This window comes from Astatotilapia calliptera, chromosome 6 (genome assembly GCF_964374335.1).
Source record: "Astatotilapia calliptera chromosome 6, fAstCal68.1, whole genome shotgun sequence".
NCBI lineage: Eukaryota > Metazoa > Chordata > Actinopteri > Cichliformes > Cichlidae > Astatotilapia > Astatotilapia calliptera.
This window is the reverse complement of record NC_137427.1, coordinates 21,498,721-21,525,992: the sequence shown is the minus strand read 5'-3', so window position 1 is coordinate 21,525,992 and position 27,272 is coordinate 21,498,721. Positions and strand designations below refer to the sequence as shown.

The 27,272-nt window shown below is 43.5% G+C and overlaps 1 protein-coding gene across 3 annotated transcripts in view; it reads left to right on the top strand.

The window, feature by feature from the left end:
* dlc1 (DLC1 Rho GTPase activating protein) overlaps window positions 1-22,027 on the top strand; it is an 85,015-nt gene extending 62,988 nt beyond the window's left edge. For all 3 annotated transcript variants that reach the window (XM_080302956.1, XM_026171057.2, XM_026171058.2), the window contains 13 exons: window positions 5,885-5,956; window positions 7,286-7,367; window positions 8,449-8,512; window positions 10,462-12,107; window positions 13,338-13,517; window positions 15,004-15,163; window positions 15,993-16,200; window positions 16,697-16,913; window positions 17,314-17,428; window positions 18,576-18,791; window positions 19,746-19,963; window positions 20,080-20,253; window positions 20,344-22,027. In XM_080302956.1, coding sequence (XP_080159082.1) covers window positions 5,885-5,956; window positions 7,286-7,367; window positions 8,449-8,512; window positions 10,462-12,107; window positions 13,338-13,517; window positions 15,004-15,163; window positions 15,993-16,200; window positions 16,697-16,913; window positions 17,314-17,428; window positions 18,576-18,791; window positions 19,746-19,963; window positions 20,080-20,253; window positions 20,344-20,443 — 3,452 coding nt within the window. In that variant the 3' untranslated portion in view covers window positions 20,444-22,027. The remainder of the gene's footprint in view (window positions 1-5,884; window positions 5,957-7,285; window positions 7,368-8,448; window positions 8,513-10,461; window positions 12,108-13,337; window positions 13,518-15,003; window positions 15,164-15,992; window positions 16,201-16,696; window positions 16,914-17,313; window positions 17,429-18,575; window positions 18,792-19,745; window positions 19,964-20,079; window positions 20,254-20,343) is intronic.
* The last annotated feature ends 5,245 nt before the right edge of the window (window positions 22,028-27,272 follow it).

The window sequence follows — 27,272 nt, the reverse complement described above, 5'->3', positions numbered from 1 at the left end:
TAGTGCCATCCTATCGCCTCCAGTTTGCTTAACTGCCTTTTGCCTGACGGCCGACCTTTTGCGAAAAGCAGGGGAGGGGGGATATTGAGGGGGTGCTTTGTGGCTGTTTAAGTCCTGTTTTCAGTTTAGTTTTGTCAGGCTTAGCTTGATTTGTTTGCTTCTCCTTTGTCCCAGCCGTTTTCAACGTTTGTTCCAACACATGGCTTCTTATCAGCTGCCTGAGGTTTGGAACAGATATGAGCGCTGAGGTTCAGTTGAGCCATAAAGGCATTAAGAACGTGCTCAAAGGCGCGCACGCACACACAGTATATACTCATTTCCAGCCATTATGATGCAAGATGAATGAACTTTATCTACAGTAACCACTAATCCAGGAATAGTATAATGCTGATATCATTCTACTATGCAAACTAGGAATAGAAGGACTATCCAGTCAAAAGTGTAAAAGAGACCACATTTTCTTTTCTTTTTTCAAGCCTATGTGGGATGAGGTAAACCACCTTAGACTGGGGTTGTTCTAAATGAAGGAAACATGCTTCATCTGGATTCTTTGTGAAACAGGAAGAAGCTGTGACCTTATCTGGAAGATTTACATCCAGCTGTTTTCTTCATGTCCTGTGAGAAAAGTCATATGTTCGCTGTTGCTCTCACCTTCCTTTGGCTGAAGGTACTGGGCTGTCCTGGGATCTGTATGTTAATGGATTGCTATCAGGGGAGGGAGGGAGGGAGGGGAGGGGTGCAGGCAGGTAGACTGTCATCTGGTTGCTGAAAGCTTCTCAGAAGCTTTGAATATGCCTGGTCACCTGATCCAGGGCTAGGGCCCTCCATGTGAGCATAAATCTGTCGTCAGGGGGTCTTTGGGGTTAGCGCTGCGATGACCCATCTGGGACAGCCGTGTGTTTGCGTGTGGATGTGCTCGTGGATCCGTGCCTGCATGCCTGCGCCAGCTGGTGGTTGATAACTGGAATGGAGCATGTTAGTAACTTGATTATTTTTTTGTTTGTGTCAGTGGGATATAGTTTGAGAACAGCCAGATGGTAATATTCCTGGCACCGTATCACTTAGCCAACAGCCAGGCCTTCTCTGTGAGCACCAGCTGTCTCCACAGTGGAATCACAAAACATGATACCCATCAGGAAAGAAAAAAAAATGTCCATCCTTACATTCCACTAGTGGAGCACAGGAGGGATTTTACATTGGTCACGCTAAAAAATCTGCAACGTCCAGTTGTTCTTGGGTTTTCTCACATGTGTGTGTTGTGATTTCAATTTTTTTTCAAGTCTTTTACAGGCTTATCCTTGTCGGTGCTTATGTGAAGGACAAAAGCAAGGCAGCATTCAGGCTCTGGTGCTCTGCTTATTACATCTGAGCCAGCCACACAGTCTGGCCTGGTTTATCACATCACCTATATAAACCAACTTTGCGGTCCCTTTGGAACGGCCCACTCTGAAATGAACTTCATTAGGATCTGACGACTGCTTTTTGGGTTGTTATGCAGTGGGCACTTGGAAACTCAGCAGTGATCAGATGACTCAAGATAAGCCACCTCAATTCACAACAGTGGTTAGTCAAGCATTATTCTCAGTCTGCCAGCTTCAAAGCCCCAGCATCACTGTTAACTGTATAGAGACTCTTGACCTCCAGTTTGCTATAGGTGGGGGAGCAGCATCCTTTGTTTGCTTGCTGCTGACAAACTCCCACTGGAGCTGAGCATTCAGACTCAGCCAGCCAGACCCCGTTGCCTCCTGCACTGGGGGTGGGAGGTGGGGTGGGACTGTGGTCGGCAATTGTGAGAATTTCCTGTTACCGGAAGGGAGAGAAGAGAAGTGGCGAGCAGAGTTGAAATAAGTAGAGACAGCGCAGGAGATGAAGGTGAGAGCAGGGAAAAGGAAAGCAAAGAAAAGCTGTGGTGGATAATTTTAGAAGTTGATACTTCGGGAAAGTGGGTAAAGCTTGACTGGGTGCTCACCAGATTAGCTTTGGGCAATGTGCAGGAGAAAAGATTCTCGTGATCCATATGAAATCTCTATTAGCATCAGCTTGGATCTTATTAGTTGTGTTATCTGCTGTTCTTCTGTAATCATCTTCATCTTTCCAAGCAAGAGGGAGTGTGTCCCACTGAGTTGTTTTTGCTTGTTCATATCAGTCAGGATTAGTGTGGAGCTGACTTGTCTTCATTTTTTGGTTATAAGATTCAGAAATCAATGTGGCTAATTATGTCAGAATATTTATTATTTGTTGGAAAGTCTAGACGAAGTCACCTCAAAGCCTCATTCCTTTCAGACGTTCTTGTCTGTTCTGAACTTGTGATTATCCAAGTTCTGCGCCCGTCACCTCGCCAGTGGTTCTCAGACTTGTTCTTAGAAGCTGAAAAAACAACACACCCTACACTGAAATTCAAAACGGAGCAAAGTATTATAGCAGCAAAGTCCTGTTTAGTTTTCAAACAAAAATCATACTTGGCTTCAGGCCTATTTTTTCCCACTAATCATCAGTGGTCCCACTTGTAGTGGCCACAGTGTGCCAAACCTACCATGTGGCAACTGGCTTAAAAAAAAAGAAGCAGCCAAACATGGGAGACGTTTGGCATAATTATTTTTCCAGTTGAGAATCGCATCATTATTCACACCCCGAATTAATGGCACGAAGTGACAAAGTTCTCATAGAGTGGTGTACAATAAGTTTCCTTCAAAAGCAAGAAGATAAATCCTCCAGGAATTAGACTGAACATGATGAGAAGTGAAGTGAGCTGGATGTAAAGAGCTTGCCAGGACATGTAGCATTTTGAGTGGTGCCACTGGCTTTGAACCTTTGACTCACTCTGTATGTGTTATCCCTTCTTGAGCCGACTTGGCACACGCGTGCTGAATAACGCGGTCATTATCAGGGTGATAAAACTCTCTTTTCTGCTTTCTCACTGCAATGTTGAGGCTCTAAGTGGGTGCCGCAAAATATTTGTTTAGAGTGGCTTTGTAGCCATCTTTAACCACGAGGACGTTTGGTAAGTACACACAATCGCCGGGGCCCGTGTTTGTCTTGGCTGCCTCCCCGTCTATTATCTGGTCTGGAACAAATGAAGGCAGGGCTGCACAGCCAAGTGGTCGGTGGCCATTGCACGCTGCTAAGCTTTCTTCCTGTGAGGGAAGCAGGAAGGGGAAGTGAGGTAGTTCCCTGATCAGGGCTAGGGAACCAGGGTGGACAGTGAGTGAAGAAAAAATTTGAAATACACCCTCAAATCTTTTTCTATCGAAGCTAACATAAATGTTAATGGCTAGGAGGTCTGGTTAAAGATGATGTTTTTATGGCCTGAGTTCCTGGGATATTCTTGTAAATTCCTTTTGTTGCTTTGTTGATCCGGCTTTTGATTCTTCCAGATGCATGTTAGTGCAAGTGGGTGCTGCTCTATTGTTAAGAATGTTTGTGCCAGATGCCCCATGCCCCTGTCCACTTCCTGTGGCCAAACAAAAGACAAAAATATTCTTGCTTTTACTCTGTGAATGAATGGACACAATGTAGCTCAGTGACAAATATTATTCAGTCGGATCCATCTGCGGGGTGAATGCTGCTGTCTTTATTTTATTTCCTCGGCACACTAAGTTCACATTATCTCACTGTAAAATAGATTTGACACACATTCTAGCCCAGTAGGGTGTGTCACTGCATAGCATCCCAGCAAAAGGCACTTATTGGCTCGCGTAGCTCCTTTTCTGGGGACTGGAGGGGGGCGTGGGGTTGGAAGGCCAACCATGTGTTTGCATGTCTAATTTGCATTTCAATAGCTTTACTGTCTTTTGAGTGGTTTGTCTTTAAACATGAGGTTAGTCAATGCAAACACACACAGACAGACTTACTTGTGCACACACATTTAAACACGAGCGAGCACAGGAATCTCTGGCCCTGTGCACTGCTTGCTTTCAAGAATGCTGGTATAATTATTGCTTGGTTTGTACTTTCCTCTGGGTTCACTACGCTCCAAAAATACTCAGCTGAAACAAACACACACACACACACACACACACACACACACACACACACACACACACACACACACACACACACACACACACACACACACACACACACACACTTTTTCTCAGGCATACAGCTTCACATCCACAAGGAAAAATAGCGCACGTTTGACAAATAACGCCGGAGTGTAGTTGTTAATGTGCCATTTGACACTGCGGTGCGCGCTGGTGTCATGGTAGTTGTTTAAAGGAAGTTGGAGCCTCTGCAGTGGCAGTGGGGAGACTCTTGTCTTGGTCGTGTCACACCTTGTTGTTAGTGGGTTTGTCTGCCGTCTAGGCTTGTTGTTGGTATGTAAATGTCGGCATATCGCTTAGTCCAGACCCTTTGCAGCTGTAGTCTTCCTTGACCTCTCTGTTTCTCGTTACTTTTCTTGCCTTTCAGGTTGTTCTCTTTTTGTGTTCTTGTGGGAAGATATATATAACGTGTGGAGCGATTTAGCTTTGAAATGGGGTGTAACTGCTTAATGCGCGAACCAAAGATATAATGCACTAAATCCAGTTTCTTTACGGGTGGTTATGATTAGCTAATTACACTCAGCCAGACACAGTAACCCAATTAAACTTGCCAGTGTAGCAGTTTGTAAAAGCAAGAACTTTTGACTGTCCTCCAAGTCTTTTACTTGCTTTGTGCCTCGGGGGCGATCGTGGCTCAAACGTTGGCAGTTTGTCTTGTAATCGGAAGGTTGCCGGTTTGAGCCCCGGCTCCGACAGTCTCGTCGTTGTGTCCTTGGGCAAGACACTTCACTACTGGTGGTCAGAGGGCCCGGTGGCGCCAGTGTCTGGCAGCCTCGCCTCTGTCAGTGCGCCCCAGGACAGCTGTGGCTACAATGTAGCTGCCATCACCAGTGTGTGAATGACTGAATGTAGTGTAAAGCGCTTTGGGGTCCTTAGGGACTATGTAAAGCGCTATACAAATACAGGCCATTTACCAATTTTGTCACTCAGGCTTTGTTTCTCTCAAGGTTGATCTGCGTGTGTACTTGCTATCATTCTAGGAACTAGGACACTGTAAAACTCTTCTTTTGGTCTCCTGTCTAAAAACAGGTAGCTGCAGGGATAATGAAGCATTTATGGCGATTGGAGCAGCCATTTGGCACATGTCATCTAAAAAGCTTTCACAGATAGCTGGGAGACATCCTCGTGGCACCGGTGACACACTATAGACCTCAGCTTGTGTTCTAAGGGAGTTATGGGAGAATTTGTTTGTCAGCCTTTAAGAAGTATGGAATAATGGCTTTTATGGAGAATCTGTACGAGCTCTCAGAATGACACATCTGAATGTTAAACTCCCTTTCCTATACTCACGCTAATCTTCAGAGTTTACTTGTGATGGTAACAGGAGGAAACAGATGCTCTTAGACAACAAGCAAAGAAAATGTAACATGTTAATACTTTAAAGAATAAATGTTTTCCATGGATGCAGATCCACGGCAACCATTGTTCGTGTCACGTGAGGAAAAGGTTAGGCAACGTTTACTGTCAGAGATATGTGACTCCACTGCATTACCTAGCTAAGAAGCTTAAGTGGAAGACACTTGAGAGTGTGATGGTGTGAAGTTTGCACGTATGTTGCTCTTAGCTCTAGAAACATGTGAGAGGCGTGCGTGACGGAGTGTTAGATAGCTAATAAGGTCAATCAGTTCACATTGGATAAGCTGCTAACATGCTGGAGGGTTCCAGAGTGTTTTCTTGGATTGGTGTTTAAACTTGATAACTTTATTAAATGATGTTTCATTTACACTCGTGATGTTATTACCAAAGCCACGCTCATGTCTTTTCATGTTACTACACGCTTTTTGACATGATGCTGTTCTTCTGTAACCCTTAACGTGTGTTTCACTTGTTCTTCTCCATAGAGATCGAAGCCAAAGAGGCCTGCACGTGGCTCCGAGCTGCAGGGTTCCCGCAATACGCCCAACTTTATGAAGGTAAGGAACACTAGGAGACACCGCAGCCTGCTCAAAACTGGTACATGACTGATGGGTTTGGGTTTTATCACTTTGCAATAAGAATAATTTTTATATTTAGTTTTCAAAATTTAAACACACAGCCTAACATTACAGAAGAGCAAATGAGATGTGTGTGGGGTTTTTTTTTTTTTGCTCTACATCCGAAAAGAAATCCATGTAAGCCCCAGCGAGCTGTACTGTATTGCAAACATTGCCTATGCTTTGAATACAGTGTAACCTATATAATTATAGCTTTCTGCTCCATCTAAAGCTACACCTGCAATGACAACTGCTTGAAAAAGAGTACTTTGCATGACCCTTGAAATATAAATAAGCACCAAAGTACATAAAACATTCTTCACTCCTTGTAGGTCTTCTATACTACTGCATGCCAGGGGCATACCAGTTCCCTTTATGTAATTACAGAATGATGACAGCAGTACCGAGCTGCCATTGTCAGCAGGTCACTGCTTATTTCCACTTAACTGTGAAAGGTTTCCTATTTGAGTTTCTGTACAGGTGTTGAGACCTTTCAGACAAAAAAAAAAAAGCAATACAAAAGTGCTGAAAACTGCGCTTGACTCATTTGTAGTAGTAGTAGGAATTACTCTGTTGATATGTGACACACATTTCCCTTCCTTATTTCCATAAGAGATTCTTTATTGTCTGTGCCGTCGAGACTATTGCCCCACTAAAGATAGGCAGACTGATAGGCCTGCTCCAGTACAGTACAGGTTAAAGGTGCTGGCCCCATGATAGCATTTTCTTATCAACATGACCCCTGAGGGTTTGGATGCAACAGTCCCATTTTGGGTTGGTCCGACATTCCAGAAAACCTTGTAATATCCAGTTGGTCATTCTTGGCATTCAAGACAGAATTTCAAGGCATACTCACTCTGCTTTTACCAGCCCAGCAACTGGGCGAACAAGTGACCTTGTTATTCAGGTAGACCAGAGAGAAAGAGTGAGAAGCAGAAAAGGAAGCGGGACCTCTGAGCCACATTGGAGTACCTATTGTCATTCTTCAATCAGTCCCCTGTTCTCTCCCCCTGTGCTGCATATCCCCCCTGCCTGCTGGGTCTGAAAGCTGCAGCTGTGTTTGTTTGGTCGACTAAGACGCTACTTCCTCTTTTAGCTTTTAATCAGGGCTGTATGGGTGGGTGGGAGTGAGAGGGGGAAGGTGGGTGTTTGAGTAGGTGGGTGTCTTTGGAGCTGAGGGTGGTATCTTTTAGTTTTATCTGAACATACTGATCCAATCAGTGGCAGGGAGATGCCCTCACGTAACCTGACTCACTTCTCTCTCTTTAGACGCCCAGTTTCCCATTGACATTTCTTCAGTCACCAAAGACCACGACTTCCTCGATCGGGATGCTATTGAGGCTCTCTGCAGGTGAGATTACAAGTCATGCTTAAAACCCTTCATACGCCTTTTATCTTTCTTTTGATGGTATGTTCCTTTCTTCTTGTTCCTCATCATCTTCTCTCTCTCTCTCTCTTTTTTGTACTATCACTACTTTTCCCTCTGATGAAACCATGAGGACACGACTTCAAAAAGAGCCATGCTTTGGAAAGTTGCCGATGAGATAAAAGAATCGCACGATAAGCAACCGTGCACTTCCCCTCCCTGTTTGGTTTCACTATGTTCTTACCTTCTTCCGCCTTTATTTTCTTCTTTATCTGGGACTGATAGGGTTTATCTTAGCCGTTAGAGTCTTTTGTACCATCCTCCCAGGCACATATCTTTCTCCTTACATCACTGCATCTTTCTTTTTATGTTGTAGGGGACAAAAAAAATTAGACTGCAATTGTTCCCTAAAACATAAACATTTAAAAGGCTCTGAGCTTTGTGAGCCTTCATTTTATATGTGAAGTGATCCAAATGGTTGCAATTATCATTGAAGACGACTGGGTTTGCATTCAATTTGTCCCCCTGCCGTCCTTTTTAGCATATGAGGAGGGAACTAATGGTTCTTTAATGGACTCAGCCTCTTCATCAGAACTCGATCCTTAAGTAATAAACCACAGCAGGTGTTCCTCCATACATCTGGAAGCTATCATCTCAGTGTCTCCTCTTTTGGCAGCATTCATCCCTTCCCCACATCCGCAGCTATCCTTGAGTTCCCATCACTTCATCTCTCCATTGTTACATGATCTGCTCTAAGAGCTCTTCAGAGGTTGGACCCCCTTCTCCAGGTGGCTAAAGGGATAATCTTTCTGTCCCCTCCCCGAGGTTGCGTCGGCACTCCAGCAGATTTCATTCTCTTTGCACTCTCTCCTTCTCTTCCTGTCCACGTAGGGATTATCCCTCCGCATCTCATTAGCCAGACTGGATGCACCGCAGTTCCTTTTTGCCTTGTTTCATCTTTCCTTCCTTTACACATCCTTGTGTTCTAGTGAAAGTTGGTGAGGTTTAATATTTAAAGCCCACGCAATTCAAATCTAACCAGTTGTGCGTGTGTTTGTGTTTGCAGGAGACTGAACACCCTCAATAAGTGCGCTTTAATGAGACTGGAGATTTCGCCACAAAGAAAAAGAGTAAGTCTACATGCAAGCACTTGAACTACCCTCCTTTGTGAAAAGCCACTTTGCACATCTCCTTATCCACAGTTGCACCGCCTCACCTCAACCCACAGTTCGCACTTGGCCACAGGGCAAAGCTGCATTTTCTCTCATCTCGTTTAATGAGAAGGCACCTGTTGAGTTCATTTCTATACCAAATGGGTTGTGGGATAGTAGGGGAAGGGAGGAGAGCTTTAATGTCTAAATGAAGGGGTTTCTTTGACCAAAACTCCCCCATTCATTTAAAGTATGCTCACCTTCTCTCTTCTAAAATACTTCCTCGTATTTATACATCTTTCAATGATTTCAGAGGTATTATAAAGGCATGTTTTCAAGCAGTTTTTCGCACCAATTAAACCCCCACCAACACCAGCTCTTAAATGTCTCTTTTAAGGAAGCCGTCCTAGTGGAAAGTGTTTTTCCTCCTTAGGATAATTATGTAAAAATCCCACTTTTAGACCACTCATGTTTCAATTAAAGCAGAAAGTCTAGACTGACAGACACTGTCACTTTGTGACAAGAATTTCTCTGTTTTCTACAAATCAACCAAATCTAATGCCCTTAAGGGCTACATAGGAAGATCCTTGTTCTATGCGTGGTGGTATTCATTAGGATGACCCTTTCTGTGTCACCTTTCATTTCAGGAGTCAACAGAGAAGAGCAGAGGAGTCAAAGAGGTTATTTGCCTCCTCGACTCCTCCGCTCTTGCGGGACAACAGCCTCCCACCCCCACGCCCAGACAGCTTAGGAATGCATTGATCTCGTCACGTCTTTACATTCCCTCTCTTAAATCTCCATCTCCTCGTCTCCCGTTCTTCGTGGTTTGCTCGTACTGTCCGATGATTATAAGAATAGCTTTCATTCTGCGACCTCATTGATGTGGCAATCAGCGTATCAATCAGTATGATTTGCTGGGTGGACAGTAAAAAATCGTTCCAGCTATGATCACCAGTGAGTGCTGGTTACCTCTCATTACAACCGGAGTAACTGGAGAAACAGGCTACGGTCGTATAGAGCAGTGTCGCCAAAATTACTAAATTGTTCTTTTTAGGTGAATCCTCTTTGTACCAGGATAGATCACAATCTTTATTCACTTTTATTTGAAACGAAGCCTATAATAAAGCCCTTTGTGAACTCTGAAAATGATGATTTTTTTTTCCTTTTTCAATCAAAGTGCTTATCTCCAGGATCCTTTATATAGGAACTTCATTTATAAGTTTTTGGTGTTCTAATGAGTTCAGATTTTAGATTTGAGGCCTGTGTTTGACTTTGATTGTATACTATAGACGCCAGTTTTGTAGGTGGGTTGTATAAGAAATTTTAAAATATATCAGTGACGGCGCTTGTTTTACTCTCCAACCATGAGTGCCTGTGCACAATCAGATAACGACTGTGTAGGTGGGTGTAGGCGGGGGGTGACCCCAGTCTGGCCGGCTACATTGAGAGCTATGGGGTCAAAATGGAATTTCCTCAACGCCCTTCGGGGTCTGAGACAGATTAACCAAACTGGGGGAGGTGTGTGCATTTTTGTAATGGTTCATATACATTAAATGTGACTCAGCAATGGCCAATTTATTCTACTTATTTTTCTGAGGTTTTCTGACTGACCATGAATATAATTACCTCATGCTTCATGCTGAAATTTATACATGTCTTCTTATAAAAGGCCTTGTGTTATGGAAGCTTTTGACAGCCATTGTATATAATTATATTTCATGTAGGTTAAAATTAGATCCATTCTAAAATAAGTTCCATAACTACAGAAAGTTTCCTGGATCAAGGTGAGGAATACTGGAAAAGAAGTGGAAAATGTGGCAGTGAATAATGTCACCAACTGTTTCTCTCCCTCCCTCTCTTTTTTCCCCGTCTCTTCTTGCTATTCCTTTCTCTCCCCTCTCCCTTCCTTGGCCCCCTTATTCATTCAGAGTGAGGACTCAGATGAGGATGAGCCTTGTGCCATCAGTGGACGCTGGACCTTCCAGAGGGACAGCAAGCGCTGGTCTCGGATGGATGAGCTGGAGGTTTTCTCCGCGCTGCCCACAGATGCCTGCCAGCCCCCTTTTCCCAATGACCAAGCATCCCAGAAGGGCAAGCTCACCCTCCGAGAAGGCAACAGCTCGGAGAGTGTGCTGACCGACCTCAGTGAACAGCCCGAAGTCGGCTCCATCCACAGCAGTGGGAGTGGAGGGAGAGGAGAAGAGAAGACCCACGGTGCTGCTCTGGTAAACGAAGCTGTGCCCCCTAATGCCACCCGTGCCAGCTCAATAGCTAGCATGTGTTCATCGTCAGGCACGGGTGGGTCAGGATGTGCTAATGAGGACTCTCTGTCTGACGGGTTGCCTCCATCGCCCCTAGAGACTCTCAGGCAGTTTACCTTTGATGTAAAGACGGGGGTCGCCGGACGAGGGGGAAGTCTGGACCGAGGATCCGGCAGCAGCAAAAGCACACGTTCGAGAGCTAAGAGCTTTCTCAAGAGGATGGAGAGTCTGCGGCTCCGCAGTGGCAGCTCCTCTAAGAGAAAGAAGAAGGGGGGCACCGGCGGAGGCAAAATAGAAATCAGCGGCCCTGTCGTCAAAGAGGGTCTCGATGATGACAAACTGCGGAGGCTCAACTGCGTGGACATCTCCAGTCTCAACCTCAACCAGAATCTTAATCACCATCGCAATGATACCCAGACTATGACACTTAACCGCAATCGCTCTGTATCCTACTCCACTCAGACCAGCAACGGAAGTACTGGAAGTACTGGGAGCAGCCAGTCGGAAGCTAGCAGCGGGAGTGCGGTGAGCACGCCGAGCCCAGTGACTCGAGCTCGCAGCCACAGTGCGGCAGCGACCTCCAGTAAGCGAGGGGGCATGTATTTGGAAGGTTTTGATCCTTTCAGCCTCCTCCAGCAAGCTTCAGATCAGCAGCAAGCTCCCAAATCTGCCCCACCCATCCCCTGCCACGCTAGTAATGGGATGACAGTTGATGAGCAGAACCGCAAGAACAACTACAGCGTGCAAGACAGCAGCAGACAAGTGGAAGAAGAAGAGGAAGAGGAGGGCATGATCTTTTTCTATTTACCAGAAGGCCATAAGCCTGGAACCTTTCCCAAGGCCCTCCAGGATGGGAGTTCACGCACTAATGATAATGGAAACTCTGTGATCCTCAGGGGACGGCACAGCAGACGTCAACGCCGTGGCTCATCGGGCTCGGTCGACAGCCGTCTGAGTTTTTATGACAACGTCCCTTACACGGAGAGAGTGGAGGGAGAGGAGGAAGAGGGGGATGAGCACAAATTAGAGGAAGTGCTTCAACACGTCAGCGGCCTGCAGCGTTTCGTTAATGCCTGGTCTGAGGATGCGGCTGGTGAAGAGGAGGAGGAGGAAGATGAGGAGGAAGAAGGCGACTCGGATTCAGCACTGGACTCGGCCTCCCCGTGCCCATCCTCTCCTCTGCAGAACCGCCTGGAGGAGGCCGAGAACGGAAGCGACCAAGACAGCACAGGAAACCCCTTGGGCGAGGGGGAGGAAGGAATGAGGGAGAGAAGAGACTCTGGTGTCGGAGCATCTCTAACCCGAACCAGCAGGTGAGGGAAGAAAATTCAAAACCATCTTTTTACAAATGCAGATCATCAATGAAGGGTCGGTTCATCCAGATTTTAATAAAAAAATCAGAGGTTTGAAATCCTTACATTTTATAGTAAGGTGCAAACATGCCAGGTTAGAGTACATGTGGTCATTTATATCTATAGTCCCTAAATCAGGGATGTCTAATTCATTTTACACTATGGGGCACATACAGCCCACTTTGATTTTAAGTGGGTCGAGCAGTAAAACCCCTCTTTTTTTATCAATGTAAAGAAGTTTAACTACACTTTTAATACCTGAGATGTAAGAAAAAGAAGTGCAGTTTCAACACAATGTCTCTTTTTCTACATGATAAAGAAATGCTGTATAAATAACTGTGGGGGGAATCTTTATTTGGAGCCAAAACTACAGTTAAAAGTCTAAAATTTATGCTCTCCTCCACATATTTTCTTTTTTTTTTTTTTTTCTTAAATGACATCAGAAACAGCAGTATGCGACATTACGTGATGGCAGAGCTTCAGTTCATCCTTTGTCATTTTTTTTTTCTTAAGATATGGAGTGAGCCAGATTGAAGTCTTTGCCAGGCCAGTTCTGGCCCTCAGGTCCATTTCATACTCCTGCTCTAGATTAAACAGCAACTTTGACTCTAAATAATTCCCAGACCACACTGTTAGCCATTCTCAAAAATACAATTTCATGCATATTTTTATATAAGAAAAATTTTATGTGCTACTTTTAGTTTTAATACTAAGTGGAAAGTCTCATGCTGCCAGTCTTTCTTCTGTAAAAGGACAAAGCAAACCTGAATGCAGCACTGAGGTACCAACAAAAAGAGTTTTACATAAAAAGTGACAGCATAGGATAAACAGGGGGACACGCTGAGACTTCTCTCCTTATGTAATGCTACCGAGCGCTCTGGAATGCTGCTTGGTTTCCATGGGGACCGTTCCTGTGCTTTCAGGAATTCACAGGCAGACTTACGTTCGGCGGGCTTTTAGTCTCAAAGACAATCTCTTGATTGATGTGTACATAAGTCCTTGTAATCCCCAAACTGATCACTTGGCACATAACAACTACAAATACTGTGTGTGGCCGTGGGTTTTATTGTCAACGTTTATGCATGAACAAAAGCATGAGGCAGATCCCGAGGGTTAAACTTGTTCTTTCTCAATCGTCAGTATTCTTCTCACATCTCAATTTGTGCTCTGCTCTTCTCCGATGTACTCCAGACCACAGAAACTCCGCTGGCCCAGCTTCCAGAACTCCCATCGGCCCAGCTTGGCCTCCGCCCAGCTTCAGATTAGCTGCCAGTCTGTGCTACAGATGAATCTGCTGCAGAAACTCTCCCTTCTGCAGCTCACTGCTCTACTGGAGAAACACACTCCTACAAACAAACATGGCTTCAGTTGGTGAGTGGACTGTAGGGAAGGCTTGTGGACGGGAAATGGAGGGTGAAAGCATTAAGAAGTGTTTTTCTTTCTTTTTAAAGCTTCATGTGAAATGGCTTCTGCCACTGCCATATTGTTCCTCTAAGTAATGCCCTTTAATATACCCATTCAGCCAGCTATTAACCCTCTCAATCCTACCCATCTCCAAATCCTCTCCATCTGCAGGTTGTTGTATAGTGTGGGGATGGCTGTCCACAGAGGTTGGGTTTCACATTCTTTTCCCAGGCCCATAATTGCTGGGAAGGGGCGTACATAGTCTTTTTCTCAACGGGGCAATCATGGCAGTTCACACGCGAGGTGTTGAGCTCGAGGCTGAAAAGAGCTGCACGCAATAACTGTCCTTCCAAGCTATCTTCTGTACCACTTCTAAGCTTAAGGTCTGGGCTAATGTAATTCCCTGAAATGAAAGCAGCTGAATGTCACTGAACATTCTTCACATTACAGTAGACTGAAGTGTCATTGTGCTAAATTGCTATAAGCCAAAGTGCTACCTAGAATTGGCTGTTTTGAAGAAGCTAAAGTTAAGGAAAAAAGATGACTAGAAGTGGAAAAATCACATTAATTCTGTGTTATTTTTCTGCTCGAGGCTTTCTTTTAAACGGGAATAGAAGGCATTATGACAGTCTTATGACAGGTCGAGGCTCACTGAAAGACAGTGTCCAATTGTTGGCCACTGGAGGCCCACAACATAGTCAGAATTCTGCCCGGGATCATAACATGCTCTTTTTTTTTCTTCTTCTTGTTTTTTTTTTCTAAACCGTGCTTCTAAGAAGCACTCCGAGTCTTGTGAACCCCAGCACTTACAAAGACGCACTTGTCCTGAGTCACGCATAACATCTCTGTGCAAAACACACTCACACCCATGCAGACAGATACTCAGCCATAAATCTGCGGGCACATTCTTGTGAAACGGTCAGGGTTGCATGTTTCAACTCTGGGTTTGTGGATGGAGACTTGCTGTTCACTAGGAACCAAATCCTTGCACACAAGCTCGCCCAGAGTGACAAATCTGGAGACGGACGTCGACTGGAGATGTACAAAGTAGCGGGTTTGTACATCTCCTTTCCACGATCCCCATTTTTCCCTTACCTTTTTACCCACGCCCCCCGTAACCCTGCAGATGGACCTCTGCACTCGCTCACTTTCACACTCGCCTTGCACACACATAAAAGGCTCAAGCGCTGTGTGATAAAAGGCCTAATTGGATTTGTTTGAGTTTTACATTGCATCTGAACTAAAAATAAACCATTTGACGCATTTCTGACGCGGCGGTGATTCAATTTTCTGTGTATGAATAGGTGTTTGTGGAATGTCTGTGTTAGCCCTGATTACTGTGATGTGTTTTTGTTGATTACAGTCTAGGCTCTCAGTTAGTAAAGAGAGAATGAAGGTATGTCATTATAATGTTGACCCATTTTAAAGATCCAAATTTGTGTGTATGCTGCAGGGCTGTGCCGAAGTTTATGAAGCGCATCAAGGTGCGCGACTACAAAGACAGGAATGTGTTTGGTGTGCCACTACAAGTCATCGTCCAGCGGACGGGACAGCCCCTGCCTCAAGGAATCCAGCAGGCCATGCGCTACTTACGAAATCAGTGCCTCGACCAGGTAACATATAGTACAGAAATATGCACAGATGTGTGCAAAACCTTTTTATACACTGGAATTGCAAGTTTACATGTAATGGCCACCTCAGCTTTAGCTTTAAGTACTATTTTAGCTAACTTGTTTTCTTTAAGCTACTCAAACGGCATAAAATATCAATTTAAATACATGTGCATATTTCTCTTGGTGTTACATAACATGAGGCAGGGAATTGGAAAAAGTCTGATGCCCACTCAGTGTGTAAACACTTTCTGTGTGCCAGGGGAGAGTCAGTGTGCTCAGTCACCTGTGTCGCTTTAATCTATACCCAGTCTGTCACAGTCTGTGCATTTATAAAGGAAGGAAAGGTGCAGTCAAATTGAAAAATGGCTTTTAATATGGCATCATGCAAAAGAGAATGATGGCTCTCTTTTCAAGGACAGACAAAGTGCCTCTGTTTGGAAGTGTGAAAGCTCATGGAAAATATTCAGTGAACAAGCCAGCAGTCTTCTTCTTTTCTCCTCCCCAACATTGCCATTTCACACAGCCTTAAAAGGCCATTGATGAGGTCCTACACAGCATTCACTACAAGAATGCCTACTGGCTGTTGTTGGAGCTCCTTGTAAATACAGTCAACAGGATCTGTTGTGATGTAACCATATTGACTGTAAGCTGAGGATTTGTGGATAAGTCAAGAATGTTATTTTCCTAATGCAACAGCCTAACGCAATAAAAGACGTGTGTGTGTTTGTGAGAGTCATTTTTGATACTCTTTGATCGGGTACTTTATAGTTCAAAGGTTTCTGCATGGTATGTGAGACGTAACCCTTTTCTTCTTTGTTTCCCCGCCCAGGTGGGTCTTTTCAGGAAATCGGGCGTAAAATCTCGTATCCAAGCCCTCCGTCAGATGAATGAAGCGAGCGGCGCCGACGGGGGAGGAGTCAACTACGAGGGCCAGTCAGCTTATGACGTTGCCGACATGCTGAAGCAGTACTTCAGAGATTTACCAGAGCCCTTGCTTACCAGCAAACTTTCAGAGACCTTCCTGCAGATCTATCAGTGTAAGAAGACACAAAACACAGAAAATGTTCTTCCAGGCTCGTCTACGTCATTCCTCGCGCAGCTTGACGTATGCAACTGCACAGCTGACATACTTTGTTTTAGATGTTGTAGCCATAGAGCTGTAAAAACACATGAGACAGATGAGCACACATCTGTGGACGCTACACCGTTTGCGTAAGGTGATGTATGAGAGGTCAAGCATATAGTGGACCCATACATATAAGCTTATGTAACATAGCTTATGTAACAGGTCAACACAGATCCCATCATAACTCGTTTTTGGCAGGTAATTGGAGGCCCGATACGGTCTACTTCCTGAATTAAACAACAGCTGGAAAGAACGATGACAGGATGTAGTATGACAACAGATATTAGTACTGACTGACTCTCCTTGAGCTTTTAATTTTATATATGATAATCTTATTGTGGAGCTAAATAAATTTGTGCTAAATTGAACTGAAAAGGAATGATGATGGAGTCCATGTTCTTCTCCAGACATGCCTAAAGAGCTCCGCCTTCAGGCAGCTCGCGCTGCTGTGCTGCTCCTGCCGGATGAGAACCGAGAGGCACTCCGGACGCTGCTGTGTCTGCTCAGCGATGTGACGGCCAGCGTGGCTGAGAATCAGATGACTCCCACCAACCTAGCAGTTTGTCTGGCCCCATCCGTTTTCCACCTCAACACGCTTCGACGGAAGGAGAGCTCCTCGCCGAGGTGTGTGTCTGAGTGCGCGCCGTTGTAATCGGTTCAGTTTCATGCCTTTAATCAAAATAGTTTTTGTTGCAGCATCTTGCATAAGGGCACAATATGCCTGTGCAGTTTTGGAAAACAGGAAAGGGTCACTCCAAACTAGCACGAGGGCAGAATAGTGTGGAAGAGAGCAAAGCCGGTGAGAAGAGGAAGGGGGAGAGACAGAGGAAATAGAAAGGTTACATAAACGTCCAGACCTAAATAAAAAAACACATGCATTGTTCCACATTTGGCACTTCTAGGTGAGGGTTTATCAGCTTTATACAGCTAAACCGTTTCCTCCAGTTTTTTTTTTACTTTTCTTTTGTGGTGATTGCTCTGATTAGCCTCATTATGTCTTCTTCTTTTTCCTTCTTTCCCAAAGGGTGATGAACCGGAAGCAGACACTCGGAAAGCCAGACCAGAGGGACCTGAATGAAAACCTTGCTGCCACTCACGGCCTGGCGCACATGATCCAGGAGTGCAGGAAACTCTTTAGGGTCAGTGATTAAAAATCGTGTAGCAGAACCTGTGCAGCAAACTCTTCACTTTTAAAGTTAGCTTAAAAAATAAAAGCAGAATGAGTTACTGGCTACTACCTTCACAGTAAACTGCCATTTAAGGTAACGAGGGTATGTTTGCTGACAGAATAAATGTCACCTCCGGTTTCCTGCCGCATACCTCGTGTCCCTGCGTTTGTCCTGTCAACAAACAGAGTCCCAGTTATGTAAGGTATTGATCCAATTCATGCAGTTATTCGTTCAAGAGGAGTTTGGATTATGGAAAGTGAACATGCTACGGGGGGCTGAATACCTATGTTGTCCAGAGCTCTGTTCAAGTAAACGCCCCCCAAACTCTAGCATAGTATCACAGGGGTCAGAAATCCATAAATTCATGTCAGTGAGATTTGGCATCTCCACATGGATAGCACAACAGGAAATAATCAGCAAAACTACAGCATTACAGATCCAATTAAAACTGACATTAAGCCAGAAATGTGCTTTGCCTTGTGCCATCTTCTCTGGACATGGTAGAGTAAATGTTAAAAGGCTGCACACTGTGGGTCATTAAGGTCGTTTAAAATTCTATTAGGCTGTGGAAAGGCTTCCTGCTTTCCTGTCATGGTCACATTGCACAAGTAAACCGAATTAACCTCCTTAAATGATTTCTTTAATTACATTTGCATTTGCTTATGGAGGTTTTTTTAAAGGGAAGATTGACGATAACACTGTCAGGATGCAATTAACAATGGAAGATATGAAGGAGACTATATTGAGGATACACTAGGCAAACACAGGATGTGTTTCCAGTTTGTTTAATGGGATTAATGTAATAATGACAAAGCCAGAAAAACCATGACTTCAGTGTTAATCACGTATTCAGAAATGCTTTGAGATCTTTAAAATCAGACCTGTTTTACATAATAGTTTTTCCCCACAGTAAGCTCACACTGCCAATCATTTTTAGTGAAGGGGGTCTTAATTAATTTTTTAGTTTTTTCTCTGAAGTTTTCTGTGCTTTGTTTTCTCTAACATCAGTAGGAATTGTAGAAGTCTGTCAAACCAAAAGATATTTCTTTATCCTAAACTCTAACAGACTAAGCAGATGAATAATTGTTCTAACCATCCATCTCCTCTTCTCTCACAGATCCCAGAAGAAATGAATCGCTGCAGAAACTCGTATATGGAGCAGGCTTTGCTGCCGCAGCGCTTGGAGGAGCTTGCAGGTGAAGAAGCTGCGCATGGAGGCTACAGGGCGTACCTACAAGATAGCCTGGACACTCTCCTCAAAGAGGCTAAAGACAAGTTCAAAGGATATGACAGCTGCTCCACGCCAGAGCATGCTGACCTGGCATATAGGAAGGTAGGTCTTTCTTTTTTTAAAAATCTATCTCTAGGTCCTCTTAAATGTCATCTGTTCAGCCTGTGCGGCTACTTTCAGCCTGGAAACATTGATAAAATTGTCAGACAGCTCACAGGAAAGATTTATTATCTTTCTATAGAGTGTAAACAAGCTGTCACTCCTGAAACATGCACACCATCTCTGTTTCCTCTCCTCTCTTTTCCTCTCAGTCCTTGCCCTGCCTCTCTTTTAACTCTAAATATCGAGTGGAAAACCTGCAGTTAGGGTTTCCTGTGTAAAAACAAATCCGTGCGAAAGTGGCCTGGCCCCTTGGCATCTCATTCCCATCCCAGTACTGGACTCCATCCCAGAATGACATCAGCTTGACATAGAGACACACACACACAAACACAAACCCGTACAGAGCCTCTGCATTATCCCAGGCTTACATTTCCTGTGTCCAGTTTGCGAGGCCCTGGATGAGGTTATCTTTTTCTCCAGTTTAAAGTCACAAGGCACAGAGTGTGTGCTTTTTATCATATGATGGCAGAAAGAAGCAGCTGACCTGGCCAGAGCGCAGTGAAATATGTTGAAACACAGCCTAGCTGTTGTGCATAAGATTAAGGCAACTGGTGTTCTTTAAGTTTGCTGAGGACATCTCACTCGTTGACTGATTATTAATCGTGTGCATTATTACACGACTGTGAAAAAGGTGTCAGATATTACCACCAGAGGTTGTGAGTGAAACTGAACTGACGAAGCCTCTTGGGTGAGAGGTGAAATGTCTTGAAAATACTTAAACAAGTCCAGTCACCTTCTTTTCAAGCCCTTAAAACTAACTGCAGGAACCTGTGTGCATGACATTTCCTGTCTGCTGTAATTTCCTGTCTTTGTTCTGTGATTTTAATGACATAAAGTGCTTTAAATCAATGGACTGCAAGTAAAGTAACTGGGTCTCGCCATCTGTTTCTCTAGGTCCATGATGGGTATCCACTGCGGTTGTGGAAAGTAACGGTGGAGGTTCCCGCAACTCCCGAAGAGGTTTTGACCCGGGTGCTGCGAGAGCAGGGACACTGGGATGAGGACCTGCTCGAGAGCCGTGTAGTGGAGACCCTCGATGACAGGACAGAGGTCTACCAGTATGTCAGGAACTCCATGGCGCCTCATCCTACCAGAGACCATGTCGTGCTCAGGTAGATCGCTGTCTTTTTCTCTTCTTTGTGTTTATTTTGCTTTTGTCTTTATCTTTCATCTTACATCTAATTTAATGCTGTTTCTAATCTAAAGTGTCTTTATTGGTTTCTAACAGAACATGGGTAACGGACCTGCCAAAGGGAGCATGCGCACTGGTGTGTACCTCTGTAGACCACGAAGGGGCGTCTGCGGTGGGCGTCCGAGCCAATGTTCTTACTTCACGCTACTTCATAGAGCCCTGTGGAGCGAGCAAATCCCGACTCACGCACATTTCCCGAACCGACTGCAGGTGAGTGGATTACTTCCAGAGCCACAAACAAATCAAGTTTTAGAGCAACGCAGTAGGCTAACAGCCTCCTCTCTTTCTTTGTCTAATCAGGGGTCGTTTCCCAGAGTGGTACAATAAACTGTATGGACACTTGTGCGCTGCCGAGGTGGCACGGATACGAGACTCATTCACTGCACCCATGGACAAATGAGAAAGCGCTGTGCAATTTGGACGGCGGCAGTTTTGGGGAATTTTTTTGGGGGGGTGGGACTTTGACCTCCATCCCACCAGGGAGGTCAAAGTCCAAGCCTCCATCCTCACATCAGGACAAACTCTGGATCCTGGATTGAAGGACTTTTTTTTGTGATTTTTTTTCCCCCCCTATGTCCAAACAAGATTGATGTTATGTTTTTAAACTGTTCTTTTGGGGCCTCCCAGCGTGCTGCCAAGAGGACTTATGTCAGACAAACATTTATCTGGGCCAGAGGAGGCGATGTTGATACAGGATGTATGGTTTGTCCAAAGGGTGCTATTGCTTCTGAGAAGCAAAAGAGGGATTTAATGTATGCGTGAGAGCGTGTATGCGAATACGTCAGTTAACACAGATTCGTCATACTGGTTTCCAGTAGCAGAAAAATGTGTACATAAAGTAGTCTGTTCAAAGTAAAGGTCGGCGTATGTCCTGCGTTACCTCTGTCCCCTTTTTTTCTGTTACAGCAAAGCACAGCAGACATTATTATGGTCAGCCGATTGATAAATCCACGGGCGAAGAAAGACGGTAATGCGCAGACTGAGCGGAGACAATAGATAGGATGTTGTGAGACGACAGGTGGCCGGTAGCACAAAGGGTTTTAGTGTTTTAGGGTAGAGACAGACGAGTACTGGTGGCTGGCTCACCAAACTGAGAGGAGCGATCAAAGGAAGGGCCTCATTTACTAACATACAGATAGATGTCTTAAATTCCATCAAGAAGAATTCAAATTGAGTAAGCGGCAAATGTCTCTCGAGCGTGTGATGCCATTGTTTGCGTTGTCGGAGATGCATAGGCACACTTTATGGATGTCACGAACCGAAACGCAAGACCAAACTGATTTAATGGACCAATTCTTTTTAAAAACCCAAGATGAAAACAGTAGATTCCCCACAGTGAGCTTTTCCTCACCGTCACAAGTGTTAGATTTGTTTAAAACACAGCACAGTTTTTGAGATTTTAGGCTTGTATGCTATCAAAGTTTTTAAAAACATATAATGCTTTCGCAGTCGCTTTGATGTAGACGAGAACAGAAAGGTAGTCCGACGGGAAAAGTAGAGGGGGAAAAAAAAGAGGGGTCCTTTTATAAAGGTGGTGATTTTACAGGTTTTACTGTAAAGAGGAGGGCAGACTGAATGTGTGAATTTGAAGGAAGGAAAATATCTTTGCGTGAGCTTCTTTCGCTGTGCTGTCTCGTCTGTGTTCAAAAAATAAAGACATTGTATCAGCTGACCTTCACTCGTAACACTCGTGCTTAAATCTGAGGTTGTGCGTTGTTCGCGCTGACGTGTCCGATTAATCCACTAAGCCATTGTTCGCATCGCAAGTGTTTTAACTGTGTCTCTGCCAAATAATAATGCATGACAATGACAGTTAATTTAAAGCCAATATATTTATACCTCAGATATGTTTGTTTTGTATCATACTGTTTTATTGTACATGTTAAGCTTTGTGTTACGTAAATGAAAATGTTTTATCTTTTTTAATAATATTATTTCTGTACAGGTTAATCAAAGTGCACTATTAAATGTATTAAAATAATAACCGCGTGTGTGTGTCCTGTGAGTTATGTAGTTGTAAAGAAACAGGGAGGGCCACAGCACGGCCAACTTTCACGCCAAAGTATTGTGGCTTTGTTCTGGCTTTGCTCTTCAGATCCCCCATAATCTGCTCGGTCGCCTGTTTGCACAACAGTTTGTTCCAAGTAATTACACCTTCTCAGCTCCAGACTGATACTGGACTTCCATTTTTGCTTCCCCTCATCGCCCGCTCTCTGTGTTTACTCCACACCAGTGAACGCATGATGGGACCAGAGAGGCTTGGTAGATCTTGGTGATCTCACCCGCTGTCCTGTTTGTTACATAATAGTGTCATATAGCAGAAGACAATGGGGCCTGTTGTACCACAGCTGTCCTGGCTTGGACACAGCAGACCCTACAATGAGGAGAGCAGTCATGTGGCAAAGCAGGGAGGGTGGGGTGGGCTCCAGGGTTTAGAGCTGAGAGCAGGGGGGAGCTAACATACCCATCTATGTTTTTATCCACTTGGCCAAGTGAGAAGTGTCCATGTGCGGCAGGAAAACATCCTTCGCACGTGCTGTACATGTTTTGTTCAGGATCTGGTGTAAACCAAACAGAAGAATTGTTATGATCCTTAACCGTGAACCGTGTATTCTCATGGCTCAAGTCTCAGTACTTTCCATATACGTACAGAGCGACAGCATAAACAAGTGTTAACTTGACTGCGAAAGCCCACAGTTAAGACGGGGCATTTACATTTCACGCTGGCATCCTCACTCGCATTTTTTTTCCCCTGTTGGATCAAGAACACTTCTTCTTACACTCGAGTGCAACACAGAACTGGAGACAAACCAGAGACTCCAACAAGATCATACACGTAGCCGGAGACGTGCGCACACGTGCTTGGCTTTGAATTTGTCGCATAATGTTTAACAGAATCTTTCAAATAACATAAACCTCCAGGTGACCTCTTCCTCCCTCTAGTTCTAGTGTGTGTGTGTGTGTACGTGCATTTGCTTGCACACTCGAAATGCTGCTGTGTTTTTTGCATGTTCTTGAGTACGTGTTTCTCCTGAGAACCCAAACACCTCTGGGAGATTACGCAGGGCCAGATAAGGCTGACCAAGAGTCACCACCAGGGCTGCATTCCTGCACAGCTGTTTGAGAATCAGGCACAGAAGGTTTCCCACATTGATAAATGAATACGAGCGTGTGCATTCTTCCTCCAGATTTCTCAAGACGTCTACGCTCAGAACAGTGTGCATTTTGTTGCTCTGCACAGTCTTTTTCTTTTTATTCCTTAAGTGAATAATGCAATTTTATTCCACTCTGAAACAGATAACACCAGCACAGACAACCTTTGTGCTTCAGATTGAATGATAGAAATATGTCGAGGCTCGTTATGTGACCACATTTTCTCCATTTTACTTTACAAGTCAAACGATCGACACCATGCAAGCTGCCTGCTTATTACAGTTTAAGCATCACATTATGATGCACATGTTACACACCGGACTTTTTTTATTTTTTCTCCCAGCGTTATCAGTCCCACAGACATATCAAACTGAGAGGAAGTGTGTGTCACATATCTCCGCGTGGACTGGAATGTTCTGACAAATCAACTGTAGCACTGTTTTGTCAACAGAAATGGTATGTCATCGTGATAAGACTGTATTTGAAGAGTCAACAGGGAAAAGAACGAGGGTTTAGTCACACAGTGTTTCTGTAGTTCCTTTGATTATCTTTATATTTCAGAAATTCAAAGCCTGCGAACCACTCGAGTACACCGTATGCATCAGTGTACGAACATGATGCAACGTACAATAAACACACGGGTAAGCAGGCCTGAGTCTGCAGACCTGCGTTCATTTTATACAATGTTTTTCTAAAAGCCAGTTCCCAATATCTCAGGACGCTTCATGTTAAAGTCAGCAGTCTTGGTAACTGTAAGAATTCTGCTGGATAGATTAAATAGTTTTATGAACTACTGAGAACCAGTGTGTCTGTAAATGTGACTCTGGTTTGTGTAATTATTCTTTAAGGGAGACTGTAAATAATTATAAAGTGAGAAACTCATCACTCTTTATGTGTTTTATGCTTTTAAAGCTTTTGATCCTGAGAATCACACAAAGTTATTAATTAAGAGGGGAAGAAGGAAGAAGTTTGTTCCCAGTTCGTTTAAATGGGCCTTTCCTACTCTACCCAAGCACTCGAAGCACTTCATTCATAGAAGCACTTTCTTCTACATAAGTGCTCTTATTTATATGGGGCAACTTGGGGTTAATATCTTACCCAGAGATATTTAACATGCAGACTGGAGCAACCGGGAACCAGGGATCGAACCACCAACCTCCCAGTTAGTAGCTGACCCGTTCTATTGCCTGAGCTACAGACTTTATGCTAATGAGTTGATGAAACTTGTCAAATTTGGTACTGTTCAGCCATCGCTCTACTGATCTCTAGAAGCTCCTTGCTAAATTCACCAATCTCTTTTATCTTATTTCACTTTTTTAAATTCATTTTTATGTAATTGTACTTCTGCTTTTGTCTCTTTACTATATCTTTCTTGAGTTATTTTGTCATATTTACTTAATATCTACTTAATTTGTGTATGCTTAATGTTTTGCATGCTGTAGCACAATCATTTCACAGTTTTGTGGATAAATACCATACATTTTATCTTGTTTTTTGTTTATGGCGTGAAAAACGACCCCCAACCCCTCAAACTAGGTAAGTGGAAGTAAAGAGATAATTGAATCTTAGGATCTGTAACTGGGGTTAGTTACATTGGGCATCTTGCATTGATCAAATTGTTATAACTGTATTTTTGTGTGGTAATAATCTTGCTTGCTTTTTTAAAAATATGCCATATGAAGGCTTTGTTATGTTATTAAAAAAATTCCCTTTGTGCAAACACTCTGTGGGGAGTATAGGAAGAAAAAACTTCCTTTAACAGGAAGAAAGCTCCAAAAGAATTTTCTCAGGAAAAACAGCCATCTGTCTTCACTGACTGGCAAACCAAACAAACAGCAGTTTTTGTTGTTGTTTTAAATCAGTAACTACTGAGCAGCTTCAGACTCAGGGCCATATACAGACAGACAAGGAGCGATTTGACACAGAACACACAAAGCTACTGACATGCAAAGCAGCACCGGAACCAGCCCTATGCATTGCATCATCACAGAGAGTGGCTGCCATCTTTACTACACTCCACAGGAGATGATGGACAATAAGGAATAAGGAAAATAAAGAATTACAATAATTCCGGCTTGAACTGGCAAACGCAGGACTAGTTTTCCAGAATCACTGTGACACCAGATGTTCCTAATCTGTACAATGTTGCACAGGTGAAAGAAGGCAGTTGTAGAGATTTGTTTAATGTGGCAGTTAAAGAACATATCTTGGCCAGCATGTTTGCTCTCTAACTATCATTCACGTGTGAGGAAGACTTATAGTTTGCATAAAATGGGCAACTGTCAGATAATCGTTATACAAAGTAACATCTGCTATAGTAAAATTTTGTGATCGGTTTTGAAATCAGTATATGGACTGATTATTTCCTTCTGTGCTTCAAATCCGCAAACTATGGTTAGTCTGTAACTCTTCAGATTAACCATACGGATGCACATTTGCAAGGATCTAGAAATAAAGAGGGATGATCTTAAATAAAGAAAAATAAAAAGGCTCAGTCAAGTATAGCTTCTTAATAAAGACACATTTAATTGGAAATTGTTGATCAAGAATAAATTATAGGGGATGACACTTCCTTTCTAGCTTTTGTGACATCGGATTTAAAATTATATGAGAGCGACAAGGAAAGAGAAAGGAAGATTCATGAAAGGAGGGCGTGCCGACTCTGTTATCATCAGTGGCACTGTAACGTGTTTAATGTAGCAAATGAGCAAAATTCAAGTTGTGCGTCTGCACAGTTTTAACCTCGTGAGACCCAGCCTGTTCATTCACATCCTCTGGTGTGGACACACAAATCACACACAAAAAAAGTTCAACTGAAAGTTTAACCTCCTGAGGTTAGTCATGGAACTGTATGCTGGTTTATGCATCTGATCATTCGAGTGAGCAGGCTGTGACTCACAGTTTACACAGTGCAACACTGCCCTCTAGTGGGTGTTTATAACAAGCCTATCACATGACAGTGCAAACTGCTTCATCGCGCTCTCTGTGGATTGCGTACCATCAGAATGTGCTAAGAACCAAATAATGCGATCCGTGCGAAATATTACATATAATGAACTGCACGTTGACAAGTGATCATTAATGCTATGTACATTTCTATTTTTCAGTATAAAACATTTCTTTGACATGCTTTAAAATTCATTCGATTAAAAATAGATACATATTTTATTGTATTTATTCAATCCAGACATTTTGTAAATAAATAACTTTTTACAAATAAAACTTTTTTAAACAAGTCCATTAAAGCAATAATATTCTTTAACCACTAGAGGGAGGTGTCCCTCCACGTTATACAAAACTCAATCAGGTTCACACCGCCTCATAAAATCTCAGCTACACTGTGTAACGTTTTTACAGCGTTTCCCCAAAGATTGCAGAATTTCACAAATCACCCTTTTACTTTTCCCTTAGAGCTGATGAGCTCTGAACATCTGTATATCATTAAAGCCAAGAGTGGTTAAGCATGAGGGGACGTGAGTGGATATCCTGTTCAATAGCTATAATAATGTAACCATAGTATCACCACAATTGCCACAGAAACTTACAGCCAGGAGAACATATTTTGACAGACCCCGAGAGGTGAAATGACTCAACAGTCAGTTTGAAGAAGCAGATTCGGAACTGGCAGATGATCAATCAGAGTAACTGTTTGGTGTGAACAATGTAAAATGTTACAGTTTTTTTTAATTGGTTTGGTACTATTTTCACAACTAAAGTGTGCATTTTCAAATCTCTCAGTACAAAACTCACATTTGATCACATTTGTAACACCACTAGTCATTCTTTCTTTCAAATCTGATGTCATGAGTTCATTGTATTTGCACAATATCTTTCCCAGAACAAACACCAATTGCAAATAATATACTAAAAATAACCTGAAAAAATCTGTTTAGAACAGCGTACTATGTTGCAAAGAGTGAACTACCACTGGCAAAATTTAGCAGTCTTTGCAAACTTCAAAAAGCAAATGGCCTCGATCTTGGTTCCACTTGTCTCTTACCCGTGACTTCAGTGGAAATTTCAAATTCAGGATCTGACACAGACTGATTCATGTCCTACAGTTCTTACAAGTTGAT